Below are 14,863 nucleotides of genomic sequence, written 5' to 3' on the forward strand. Positions count from 1 at the left end.
GCTGCAACCATCGGGCAATTGGTTTAAGTCTCTGCGACGTTGGCATTAGCGTCGGGGAGTGAACGAGCGTAGAGAGACGTGTGTTAGAAGAGAACCAACGGAACAGCCGGCAGCAACACGCCGTCAGCTGCCGACAGATTTATCGACTGGCACGTGCCGATCTCCGACGACTGCGACGAAGACGACGTGGATGCCGTTTTACTTTCCTGTTTTATTCTCCAGCAAACGACTAAGACAGAAAAATAAATATATATGTATGTATAATATTATTGAAGGGAGTTTAGTGTAGAGAAATGAAATGTATGTGGACTTAGCCTGGTTTTTAATGTCTTGTTTCAAAATTTAAATCCCGTCATTGGTGCACACCTGACGAAACACATTTTCAAATTTTAAAACACGTCAATATATTTATCTTCCACGGCTGCTTTTAAAATTAAACCCTACTTCCTAATTACTCTGTTCCTTATTTATTATTATTATCATTGTTTTTTTTGTTCCCACTATTGTTGCTTTTAAATAATTTAAGCCAACAAATTTATTGACGTAAAAGTTTGTCTTTGCCAAAAAATGTGTCTCATCTCATATTGAAATGTCTTAACAAGTTATTGCTGCTGGGCAGTACAGTACTGATGCTGTTACTTGGCTGACGTCTGCAATCCATCAAAAAAAAAACCTACCGACTACAAATAAATCATCAATTAAAATTGGACGTGAAATTTAAATTATTCCAGGCACACGTGAAATAATAATGTACTCTGAGCAAAGTGTTCGAATGTAATACCGATAAATCGATTAAAGAGTAACATCTTGCACAAGAGCGCTCGTATCATCTATATAGATGATAAATAAACGAGAGAGTAAGCAAGATTTACAGATCGAGTATATGGAAGTATAGCAGCAGTAGTAGCAGCAGCTATCCTCATTCCACTCCACCATCTCGCTGTGAATCTTATGCATTAATGATTGCCGCTATATTTGAAATGGCTCCGGTCTCATCTTCAGTTAACCCGTTTAGTCTTGGTCGAATCCCGGTGAACAGCGAGAGAGATATGATAACCGGTCGTTCGGTCGGTCGGTCGGTCGGTGCATCGATTAAGTATTCATAAAGTATTATCTCTCTTGGTCTACCACAAATATGGAAGATATCACATTGGTTAGCAGTCATGATTTTAGATTTGATAAATTTCATGAGTAGACATGTATATGTAACTGGAAAATGGATAAAGACCAAATGAAATAGGGAAAGAGATGGAGCGAAGGAGTGAGATTTATATATATATATATATATATATATATAGATATATAGATAAATAGATATTGAGAACTGGAATATTCAAGTGAGCGAGACGGATAGATGAAGAGAAACAAGGTATTGGTTTGAATCCAATTACGTCACGTTAGCCAGTGAATATCACACAGCCATTGTCCCATCTGTCGTGCTAATTTATATACGACCACTAGCTGAATGCTTCATGAGACATGCGGTCATTGGTACCTCTAACCCAATACCTGAAACTTGCTTGTATTTCGCGATATGCCACTTCGTTTCTCTTGACAGATTATCAACGTCACTGATACAGTGTCATTTCAATCAGCCGTTGATAGTTTGCTTCGAGCTGTACTCTCTGATATTATGTATATATGCATACTGATAATATGTATAATATACCTTTTAATCATTAGATTCGAGGAGTTTATCGACCTGCCTTACATTTTCAACATCTCCAAGTAGTTTTATTTAGTGAATTTTTTATGAGACAGTAGACAGAAGTAGAAGCAAAAGAACAGGATAAAGATTAAGATGGAGAATAAGAATAAAAAATTTCGTTGAACGCACTACTGTACACTCATTGTGCGATAAAATCCGCCATGATTACTTGAGGCATCTAGGTTGAGTTAGGTTTCTGGCAACCAGCCGAGAGTTTGCTATGCTAACTAACACATACTGGCACACAGAAATATCCGCCAGAGACCAAGACCAAGACCACGAAGATGAACAAGACGACGATGGCAGCGGCGACGACGATCATCAACACGAAGAAGGCGTTGGCGTTCTCAGTCCGCCTTATGTTCGTCTTCTTCTTCTTCTTCATCTTGAGATCCCTTGGTCTCGATGTAAGCCGTTACCAGCAGAACAGCAGCAGCAGTAGATCGGAGGGGAGTAATAAGAGAAACGAGAGGCAAGAGAGACGCGTCGACGGTTGGCATGGAGGAGGACCAAGACTCAGGGGGGTGTTGTGTGGGGAAAGCATATCGGTGGTATTTTGGTTTTGGCTCGGCACGGGCAGCGCGGTTCTGGGAGTGGAGTTCTAAAAACAGCGGAGGTAAGTCCTAACCAGCGACGGGCAGCTGCTCTGCTCTACTCGCTTACTCTCTTGTGCACGTTTCTTGCTAAAAATTACTTTCAATTCAATTTTATTATTAAAGCTCTTAGATTAGACTTACATTTTTTTTTTTTTATTTATTTATGTATAGTAACGATATTTTTTTGTATCTTCAACATCCAATACACACTTCACTACTGTATATTATAAATACATGAATTGTTTTTATGTATATAATTAATAATATTTTTTTGCTTGTGAATATTACCGCTCGCTCGATTCCCCTTGTTCCGATCTTGGCCTGCCATCCTCTTGTTGTCCAACGTTGATTTAATCAGATTTTGATCAGTAGCTTGATGTCTAACCACTGATAAATCCTCCTCCTCAGGCAGTCTGGCCGACACCATCGACTGACTTTAACACTCTGCCTCCCTCAGCAACATGCTCTGCCGATGATGCCGCGGTGGTAGCGGTGTAGCGTAGCAGTTTGTTGCTTCCCCGATTTATTTCTTCACCGCCGAAAATTATTTTTGGTATCTTTTCCTCGGTTTGTTAATAATACTCACCGGTACGCAATGGCAATGAGTATACAGAATAAGCCATCACACATTTAGAAATATACCGAGAGAGAAAGAGAATTTAGTGTTGTGTAGAGCACAACGCTAAAATTGTAACCCCCTTTGCCGCCACTCAACACTCCTTTGGTCTATATACTGATACTATTCCTTAAGTCCCTCTCTCACTCTCTTTTTCTCTTACAAATTTCTTCCTGCGGAGCGTCTTCATAGTCTTGGGATACTTTAGTGCGTTTCCCGCGAGCGATCAACACGCTTCGATATATTAAACATATTTAAATTGTTTTATACAGTTAAATTCGCGCCAGGTGTCTTCAGTATACAGTTTAAATCGTGTTGCCACATAAACTTACCATGAATCTTGAAAACTCGCCCGTTAAATCCACCAGCAGTAGTTTAACGTAAGTGACAGCCATTTTATTTGCTGCTACTCTCCTAAGTTCCACAAAATGGCCGCTCGATAAAAGTTTTTCAGCAGCCGAATAACCAGCAGTTTTACCATTAAATTAAATCACGTGCTGGTGATGAGTGTTTAACGCATGGACCAAGCGACAGTATTACGATGACAAGGGTAGTACTAATATTATTGTGTCCTATATATCTCAATTACCTTATTATTGACATATATATCCTCACTCTATCAAACAATTTGTTCCATGTACAGTTATGCGTGGAATCACGTGTTTGGTGTCCCATCTCTTGTCATTGTCATCAACAAACGAACCTATATGTTGGTATACCAACTTGCTCACACTCGCTTGCTTGCTCGCTCACTCGCTCTCTACCCCTTTGATACTTTGAATCGATAAATCCACGAGATCACGTTGCATTAATTAGATTCTCTTGAATTCCCCCGAGCTTATGGTGTCGGTAGTGGTTGTTGGTTGGTGGTGATGGTGAATGACGAGAGAACTTCACCCTGACATTTCAATCCAATTTTCAACTTTATATATTTCATCCCTCGTACCTCTACTCGCACAACAGTGTTATCAATCCAGTATCTATATTCATTGAATTATTATTCAAATTGTCATCATTTTATTTAGTTTTTGTTATTAAAATTATCATATTTTGTCCTCATGCCATTAGACAATGTGGATCAGTGTCGAGGTTGGTTGTATTGCCAACCGGTTGCACGCGTTCTCTACTGTGCTTAAGTATTTTATACATCTATACATTTATATATATCAACATCATGGATATATTTAGTCTGCGACGTTGTGATACACATTGACATCACCAACAATGTGTTGCCATGTTTTCAATTGAAATTCAATGAAAGTACTGCTGCCAAAAAGTTGTTGCTATCGTCTACATATATACCGTTTATTTAAATATCGTCAGACATTTCAAAAGAAAATAACACCAGCAGTATGTAGCATAACACAGCATCACAATCCTCATTACTCGTTACTGCTTTACCCATAAACCATAACTCGGACCATTATAACGCGGATTTAACTGGACATACGCTGGAGCTTTCACTTTAACGAAACTATTGAGTAAGCTCCAACAATTGGTTTCATAATACTACCGAGCCTCCTCTTTGTCCATTGTCATCGATGTTGTTCCTCGGAATATTGTTTCATTTAAATTGTCACGTTAAATATCAGCAAAAAAAATCATCAATAAACTTCAACTTCAGTAGTTTTTTTTTTTGCTACCACACGACATCGCTGTCATTATTATCATAATTTTGTACAAATGAAAATTCATGTAAAATAAAATTTTCATTGTCATTGTATAAGAATCTTTGAAGCAATAATTCTTTCTTTGAAATGATCTAGCAATTTAATTCGTAGCATTCCAAGTTCTCTCTTTGCACTGTCACTTTTTTGATACCTTGCCAAGTGCGCAAAAGTGCATATTCTACAGCTTAGTCATAGCCCTGAGCTGTTCTACGTTGCTCCGCCCAGCAAAGACTTCTCCTAAAGCATCTCCAGTGGCATTTAGAAACTCTTTAATCAATCAGATTTTTCTTTCCATTAAAAATTTCTCTTTAAAAAAAAAAAAAAGAACAAAAAAATCCATCAAGACACTTTACAGTTTAAAGATATTTCTCCTTGTAAGTTACAAGCTCTTGTGTCGATCTTCCGTGCTTCCTTAGTTGCTATCTAACCCGAGTCTGTTGGGACGGGGTGAGCGGATATCCGGCGGCACGACAGATCCACCATTCCCTTCCACGGCACTGAATTAGAGATAGGGAGTGAAGTTATGCTGGTGTATGTAAACTAGGACTACGTAAAAGTTGTCAAAAAAATGATGAATAAAAAAAGGGAGAGATTTTTGATGGTGTCCTCAGTATGAGACAAGGATTACTAGCCACCTGGTACTTTCATCAGGTCAAGACGTCATTTCCTTTACTATTTCACTCTTCGCACAGAACCCATGCTATGAGGGTTCTACCCTCCTTCAAAATCACATGTTCGAGGTCTTACATACTTATGCCTACGGATGTTAATTCTCAAGGCGATTTGAGGTCGATACACCCTACAGCTTCTGCTTCTTCATGTGTCTCTTTACTTTTTTTACACATGAAAACACATTACATAGGGAGACAAATGTAAATTACATTTTTTTTTTTTTTTTTTAAATTATTTATTTTAAATATGCGGTATTGGAAATTTTTTTTAATACTGATGTCAGTGATGAGGAAAGTTTATAAATTTTACACTGAAAAAAATAAATATTTGTCTCAAATTTTTTTTGAATATTTCTCAAAGACAAATAAACATATTTGTTACAACTAAATATGACATTTGGTTCAAATAATTTTATGATTTGACTGAAATATATCATTTATTTGTGGTAAGTCAATAATATATTTGTAGTAGAAATATTAAATTACTGACGAATAACGGAAAATTTATCGAAACTTAAGCACATGGTCCTACTAACCTTTATTTGCAGCAATTGGATCATGTCTTTACCCCAAAAAAATCTTAGTCGGCTCAAATTAATCTTTTTTTCAGTGTATGTGTGCTGGAACGAATTTGGACGGGTGACTATTACATTAAATGACTGAAAAAAGATTAAAATTTTTTATAGTAATGATTATAGTAATTAAATTATAAAAGATAAGAAAAATAAGTAAAAAGTGTAATTAGAAATAATTTAATTGCTACTGGATAGATATTCTATATTTTATACTTTCTGTAAATGTCTCAGTCTGTATCCTACTATATTTAAATTTGAATATTTTTCAGTAAATATATAAATACTACATTAATTATTAGCATAAAAAAAAACATTTATATTTAAAACTTAAAAATATTTAATTTAATTGATCGTTCAATTAAAATTTATCCAATATAAAGTGTTTTTTTTTTAAATATTCAAGTCACAGTGACATAAATGATCTAATAAAAGTCTATATTTATAGATTATTTTATTTATCAAAGTAATTAATCAATCAGTTAAAAAAACTAATAGAATATTTTGTCAGCACAAAACTGTAAGATTACTTTCGGTTTTGTTCAAAAATTTACTGCAGTTTCCGATCCACTAAAAAAAAAAAAGTTAAATATTAATCATAATATAAAATTCGGTGTAAAACCGCTTGACTTACTGGCTTAAGAAAATAGTGCACTTACTCAATTTCCTTTTATTCAATAAATAATTCATCAGACTTGACAGCAGGAGAAAAGTTTACTTGACAGATCGATGTGTAAAGATCTCTGGATTTCGGGATGCTGTGATACCTCTAGATTCGAGTTATACTAAAACTACTGTCGTTGCATTATTACCGTGGCATGCCTTGCCTTTATATTCCTTCCGTAGCTTTTCTGTCATGAACATTTTATCCTCATCCTCCTGTACACGTCCTCACGTCTATCATTCACGTCTATCTTTCTCTCTCTATATCAATAGTCACCTCCGACAGAAAGAGTTTTCACAGCAGGGGGGTGAAAAGGTTAAATCTATTTCCACGTTCTTTTGATCGACTGGGTCACGCGGTTAACGAGAATTATTCGATAATTAAGATAGACTTTTTAGTAATTTTTATCATAAAACATTTATCTCAACCACATTGAGTTAAAAGAATCCACAATTTAATTACTATTAAAATATTTAAAAAAAATTAATTAATTAATCAATTAGTAAGTTTATATTTGTCTTTATGCTTGCACGTATTTGTTCTAAAAAAATTGAAAAATATATTTTCGAATTGCGATATTTATTAATAACTTTTTGTAAATAAAAATAATAATAATAACAAAATCTCTTAGTGATTAAAAAAATAGTATTAATTATTATTATTTTTATTTTTTATTATACTTTAAAATATTAGGAGTGATCTGGAATTTATTCAAATCCGCATTTACTCCGATTCGGATTTTCAATATTAAAATAAACACCCTGGAGTTAATTTTACTCCAAGTGAATTAAAAAAACATTCATCCGCTCCGGATTTAATCTGCAAACTTTTTTACAGTAATGATAATAGCATTTGAATAGTATACATTATTAATGAGATTTATAAGATACTTTGTATAGGGACTCATCTATTGTCAGCGTCATTCAAAAATTATCACCCTAGTTTACCTTTTGGCAGGGTATTATTATTGTTTCTCTCGATGGTTAGAGGATATAATATATTTGTGAAAATTTTAATTATTCATCCATTACCCGTTTTGTGGGTCGCGCTTACCTCGTGAGCAATCGATACCGTCGAGGATAACAATGTATTCAAGCAGTAGCACGTCGTGGCTGGTTTTAGGTTGAATCAACCACCAAATCTCAGTCTATATAATCTTGTATTTAGAGAATAATATATATATATTCGCGAGAGAATATCCTTCTTGGGTCGTCTGATTCTGGAGGGATTACGTGTACCTGCCATCTGTTGTTGTACACATTATTTAAATGACACTATTGACTGACAATTAACTCACTGTGTGTCTGCTGGTCTAAAGGTGCCGATTAACATTACAATACATCTTACATTACGTACTGTACAAATACATATATACAAATACACCCAGTATATATACATACATTAACTTTACATATACATACACATATATATGTATATATAACGTTTATTTGATAAGTCAATAGTATACATATTAATTGATTTAATCATAAAATACATTAGGGTTTTACGTCAGTAATTAGTTATCAAAGTAAATCAATTCATATGTACATTACGATAATGTAATAAAAAATTAACTTGTGATATATTTAAGATAAATATTTTTTAGATTTTTATATATTTAATTGACCGAATTTAATCATTAATTGAGTCTGACTCACATCATAGTTTGTTAACGACTTTTATTACCTGTCTGACAGATTATATGGATCGTGAATATTTTTTGAATATCGGCTGTCTCAATTTCAAACTTATTTAAAATATTGACACTTTTTTTTTATTTTCCGTCAACAACTTTTTTCTTTTTTTTTTTTTTTCTCTGTTTTTTAAAAAAAAAATGGACAGAGATGTAAATGATGAAAGAAAGAATCCGTTGGCCGTACGAAATACGATCTAAATGACTCTTTAACGAGGTTCTCTGGTGTTGCTCGCCGAGCGGAAGTTCAGAAGCTCGTTATACCTACTACTAACTCCTAAGTCGATAATTAGTCGGTTCGGACGACGAGCTCTACTACTAGACAAATTTTTAGACGTGAAACTCGGTAATCTGAAAAAAAAAAAAACAAAATAAAATAAATAAAGGAGGCAAAGAAAAATTTTGAAATAATAATTAAATATTTAAGATATTAAAATAACAATGAAAAAAAAAAAAAACAGAATTTACTTATACAATTGAGACATCGAAATTCAATTTTTTCGTAACAACGTCACAGATAAGAGATAAGACATGACTTGTTATCGGATTTGGAGTGACATAGAAATTTTTTGACAGCTTTAGAAATTTTTCAAGTGTGAAGTGTCTTAGATTACTGTTTTATTTATTTATTATTTTTTTTTTTTTTTCATAATTTCTTTCTGCATTCAGTATCATCACAAACACACATGGTACACACACATGTATTTTCTCCCAGGGGATCGAGCAAGAGGGAAAATAAAGAAAAAAAAAAAAACTAAAAAAAGAGTGGGTAGAAAAGACGTCGTACCTCGTCGCGCGCACGCCGCAGCGGGATCGCGGATTGGCTACGTTACTACTGACGTAAGTCGTGTTATCGACCAATGGGAGTGCTACTCTCGGTTAACATACGTTTTGCCTGGAGCGTGTGTGTCCATCGCGAGTGAAAACGCGGAGAAGAGTATGTAGCGAGTCGTGGCGACTGGTACACAACGGGCCGGTTCCACGCTCTCCTCTTATTTTAATCGCACAACACGCGCTCTTCTTATTCTTATACTTATTATAAGTTTGTTATTTCTTTTTTTAACAACAAACTCCAAATAATTATCATTTAGATTTTATATTTAAACTACTGAGGTAACATCGCGGCAACATTTAAACGACAGCGTGCAACAAAATCAACGTTATTGTATTTTATTTACGCTATTGTTGTTATTAATATTATTATTATTAATTTTTTAAAAATATTTTCCAAACAAATTTTTCATCTTACGGTTCAGTAAACATCTAAGAACAATCAGTGACGCTTTGAAGCTTGCCCGCGTGTCTTGTCCTTCGACTTTTTTCGGCTCCAAACGTGCACATGTCAAGTTTCATAAACGAAATAAATATTGGCTTTACTTAACTAAACTGTTAATAAAATTTAACGGAAAAAAAGAACCCACGTGTGGACAGTGAGTGTGTGATTTATTTTTCAATAAAAAAAATATTTTTAAAAAACAACTTTTATTTAACAAGTGTTGTGTTAAACTTTTCTAGTCAATGCCCAGACTTAATAATATAAATAATTAACTTTATTTAGCAATAAAAAATATATTTTTTACGGTTTTATTTATTGCGCGCCGACGGATCACAAACGCGGGAAATTTAAATAGTTACAAAATTGACTGATGATTGTGATTGGTGAATTACTATTAACTTGGACTAAATTATATTTAGTTATGATTAAAAAACAATTTTATCATAATTGTTAAATTATCAAGTGCCTCATAGTTTCAATTATAATTTATTTTAAATTTTAATTATTTATTCGTCAAAATTTATTTATCGACAATAAGTCAAGACGAAGGCAATGCGCCAAATTTAACGGTGAGTCACATATATTTTATTATTCATCAAATTTAATATTTCCAACAAAGGGTTTATCATCTGCCTATATAATTTTTACATTAAATTTAATGTAAAGTTCAAATTTACAAAACCTACAATTCCACACTTTATTTTTTTATGAAATTATAAATCTATACACAGTAGTTTTATAAACCTAAAAATATACATACGGCCATTAAGTATTTTTCTACAATAAAAAGTGAATTATATATCTATATTCAAACAAACTATATACTCCATATTCAAATATTTATCAACCAATCATTTTATTATTTTCTTTGTACAAATAAATATATTTTTTATTGTCTCCTACTCTTGAATAAAAATTTCGTTGACCAAAAAATAAATAAAAATATTTTTTATTGCAAAAAAAAAAACATATATGATATGGAAAATATTTGACTGGTCGCTGACCCACCTAGAATATTTGCTCTTGTATAATAGACCGAATTCGATCGCAACTATCCTCAAGTTTTCCTTTTCCCGGCGATATTTCCGTGCATTGTATCCATTCAACCGCAACCCTCGACAACTCTATGAAAAAAAATAATATATATGTATATAAATATTTTCCCTGTTCATGACAAAAAATATAAAAATTACATACACACTTACACCATCTTTTGTACCATTAAAAAAAAACATATTCAGTTCGAAAGAAAAAATAACAAATATAAGTAATTATTATTTTGACATTACATCACACAGTAGTGACGAAAAGAAAATATTTATCATAATTTATCAGCAAGATAATTATTTATTATCACTTGTAAAATATGTCCCTCATATTTTTTATTGCGTATATGATACAAAGAAACAATAATTATTATTATAATTGTAATGTGTGTGAATTTAAATTAAAGAAAAAAAATTAAATTAGAGATTGGAGAAGCCGAAAAAGTTTCAGACCCACATATACTCCAATTCTCTAGTATTCTCACGACCTTCGAAACAATTCGGTAATTTAAAGCCGCCGGCACGCTCTTACAGATCGATTATATATATATGTATATGGATATATATGTGTGGGTGTATGTGCGGATGCTCGTTCGTGAAACACCAGTGAGTAAAACTAGAGGGTGGATAAGAGGGTGGTTGGTATAAAGTAAAGTGAAGTAAAGCTCTCTACTACACTCTATATTACATATATACATATATATTGTATACTCTAGCATAGAGTTAAAGAGAGAAAGATGTAGAGTAGAACTGAGTAGAGCAGAGTAGAGACCTACCCAGAGCATTGGGTCGAAGTAAACCAGAAATCGGATATTTGGGTCGCACTTCCAACTCCAAAGTACCCAATAAATTTATTTTGTTTACAATAAATATAAATATTTTTTTTTCTTACAAAAAACAAAAATTTTTTTAAGATTTGAAAAATTTCTTAGATAGAAATACATGCAATGACCGAGTACTCTGTAAAAAAATCGAGATTGATTACGGATTTTATTTAAATCTGAATTTACTCCTCGACTTAGAGTTTCCAAGTTTTTAAAAAAAAAATTCCACATACGAATTAATACAGAGTTTGTCTTTTCCGTGGTCTGAATGTTATCCAAACCCTCATTTACTCCGATTTGGAGTAAATAAATAAACAGTCATCCGCTCCAGATTTAATCTGAAAATTTTTGACAGTGTTCCCTGATCGGGTACTAGATCTCTTGCCTTACAGTTTAAATAATTATTTATGCAGGGGGTTAATTACTATTTGTACTTATATTTTTTGATACTCAGTTTGTTTTATAAAATCTGGGATAAGATAAATGGTGTGTATTCTACCTGTAGTTTTCATCCCCTGCTGTCAGTTCTTTGTTCTTTAAAAGTTTAAACTGTATTATTGAATACTCTAAGCTCTATGACTAGTTTAGAGACAGGGTGAATGATCAGCCAATCTACCGTACCATTCAATTCCAAACGTTTAAGTATAAAGTGGACATGCGAACAAACTGACGGTGGTCAGTTTAGTTGGATCGATTACTTAAGTTACTATATACACCTATTAAAAGTATTATATATGAGTAATAATAAGTTTTGCATATGGAAATAGAACTTAATTTTAAATATAAATAAAATAGTGTAAAAATAAAGCAAATAAAATAATTATTTTGAATAAACTTTGGAATATTTTTTAAACTGACGGCAAAACTTTTGATGGAAAAAAACTTTGGGCTGTTAAAAAATGATAAAAATAAAATGTAATAGATGATGGGGGATAGTGTCCACGTGAAACTGATTGCAATTAAATGTTTATTATTAGGATTTTAAAAAAATAACAATTTTGAGTTATTGTTTTTTATTTGGGAAAAAAAAAAAACCCAAAAAAATAGTCGTGATAAATTTAATCGATTAAAGCTCAATAAAATAAAATATGTGATATATAAAAGTGATAGGATCGTTGAATGACCGATATAATGCCGAGAAAAGTAAGTCAACTAAAAAATAAAATGTATGTAGTTGAGGTAAAAAAAAAAAAAGAAAAAGAAAAAATTTATATTGGAAATAAAATAAAAAAAAAAAAAAAACTAAATAAAAATATGGTTTATGGAGAACAGAAGCAGAGGCTACAAACGTGACGGGGAAACGTCGATAAGACGCGCACACGTCGGTTCTAAGCGAGAAAGAGAGTGAAGAAAAATAATATGTATGAGTGTAAGTGAGCGAGAGAGAAAAAAAAGTACACAGTGGGATGTGTTATAGAGCGAGTAAGAAAGAAAGAAAGAGAGTCCAGCCACCCATGTCTGAATTAAAAGTCGATACGCTTGGTTTTTATGTTCCCGCTGCTGTTATGTTGTCGTTTTTTTTCTTATTTTATATTTATTTATTTTTTTTTTTACTTTGATTTTTTATTATTTTGTTTGTCATCACGTATGTGATATCGATGTCTCGCGACGCTGCTATTAGTCATCGTATTGTCTATCTATCTCTAATAAATTGTCAGTTAATGTCATATTTTATCTCATTATTTGATTGTAATGTAATACCAAGATGTATATTTTTCTTAGCTTAAGATTAATATTAAATTAATTGTATTGATACTTGACAATAATATTATTTAAGTAAATAAATAAATATATCAACATATATTTTATAAATAATAAAATCAATTAATTTTAATTGTGATATTGAACTTCATTTTTTTGGACCATTAAAATCTAATGATTTTTTAATTACACTTCAAGTACAAGTTACACGTATCTGACATTTGTCACACAATTAGACGGTTGTTATAACGCGATAAAGTATAATAATCGAATATAATAAAAGAGAAGTGATATATGAGAGATAATATGACAGTATAGGAAGAATTTAAAGGAGGAAGGAGTAACAAAAATATAATAATAAAAGTAACGAGGGAGAAGAACAAGAGAGGGAATAATACTGAGAGGGAGAAAAATAAAGTTTAAGATGTCGAGAAGGATTATCATTGTTACAGTAAAAGTAACACGTTTGCCTGGTGCATTTAATACCAGACTATCACACATTATTAAATAAATATATAATATACATATATATGTGTATATATTAACAGATAATTCATTCTTATTATTTCTTATTATTCATTTTGATTTGACGCTATAAGCGGAATTTTACAAGTACGATTTCTGTGATCAACAGTCACACAAGTCTGCTTCAGAAAAAAAAAATATATATCTTTTATTTGATATTAATTAAGATTTTATTGGTTTATTTGATGGAAGTTAATAAATAATACTAGTATGTTATTGATATTTAATAGATAAATAAATTTATTGTTATTATTATTATTAATATAAAAATGTATTTTTTTATTTGCAGTGTTTTCAACATTCCAGCCAGAGAATTGAGCGAAACACAGAGTTGCGAAAAATTAAAACAATGGGTCGGAAGAAGATACAAATTTCTCGTATCACCGACGAACGGAATCGTCAGGTATTAATTATTAATTATTTTTATTATTTTAAATTAAAAGAAATGTCAAATCATAAAAACAAATCAATAAAAATAATTGTCGCAATTAAAAAGATAAAATTTTTGGAATTTACGCCGGGAACTTTTTTAACTGACTCATTTGGGAATAAACACTTTTAAATATCAAAAAAACATTTTTATTGATACAATTATAATTATAAGTAATAATAGCCATTTTTATCTATTTTTAATTATTTTTTTTATAGCGTTAAAGGTTTTTGACTTTGGTGATAAATTTGATATACATTTTTTATATTTTTTTTATCATATAATAATTTTAATGTTGAGTTAAATTAGTACATAAAAAAAAGGATTTATGGGCGCAAAATTTCAATTTTATTATAAAAAAAAAAAAAAATAAATTTAAGAAATTTAATTTTTTCAGGTGACGTTTAACAAACGTAAATTCGGAGTTATGAAAAAAGCTTACGAACTATCGGTGCTGTGTGACTGTGAAATAGCTCTGATAATATTCAGTTCAAGTAATAAACTTTACCAATATGCAAGTACGGATATGGACAAGGTACTCCTCAAGTACACAGAGTACAACGAACCCCACGAATCACTCACCAACAAAAATATCATCGAGGTAACTTGAAACATTATTTTATTTAAATTCAAATAACAACAATAAACCCGCCAGAGTTAGACACCTTTGAATTATAAAATTACCGGCTGAATAATTTACCCTTGGTTATTAAACAACTCGCTCTAAATTAGTATTTTTAAATGAATAAAAAAACCACCAATCAGTTAATTTTAGAGTAAAATTAAAATCACGGTAGCAGTAAATAATAAAAATTAAATAAGCCAGTCGTTGGGTATTATTTATTAGTTAATTGCACATTAAATAAAAGTT

The 14,863-nt window shown here is 31.7% G+C and overlaps 1 protein-coding gene across 8 annotated transcripts in view; it reads left to right on the forward strand.

Annotated features, from left to right (window-relative positions):
• The window catches only part of LOC103576186 (myocyte-specific enhancer factor 2), a 28,007-nt gene that overhangs the window by 10,922 nt on the left and 2,222 nt on the right, over positions 1 to 14,863 (forward strand). For 5 of the 8 annotated variants that reach the window (XM_008556297.3, XM_008556296.3, XM_008556294.3 and 2 more), the window contains exons 2-3: positions 13,852 to 13,965; positions 14,390 to 14,593. In XM_008556297.3, the coding sequence (XP_008554519.1) occupies positions 13,912 to 13,965; positions 14,390 to 14,593 (258 nt within the window). In that variant the 5' untranslated portion in view covers positions 13,852 to 13,911. Of the gene's footprint in view, positions 1 to 2,240; positions 2,325 to 9,125; positions 10,036 to 13,751; positions 13,771 to 13,851; positions 13,966 to 14,389; positions 14,594 to 14,863 lie in introns of those variants that run through there. The other 3 variants (XM_008556299.3, XM_008556298.3, XM_053737776.1) reach the window with 3 other exon arrangements.

Source organism: Microplitis demolitor, chromosome 3 (assembly GCF_026212275.2).
Source record: "Microplitis demolitor isolate Queensland-Clemson2020A chromosome 3, iyMicDemo2.1a, whole genome shotgun sequence".
NCBI classification, from domain to species: domain Eukaryota; kingdom Metazoa; phylum Arthropoda; class Insecta; order Hymenoptera; family Braconidae; genus Microplitis; species Microplitis demolitor.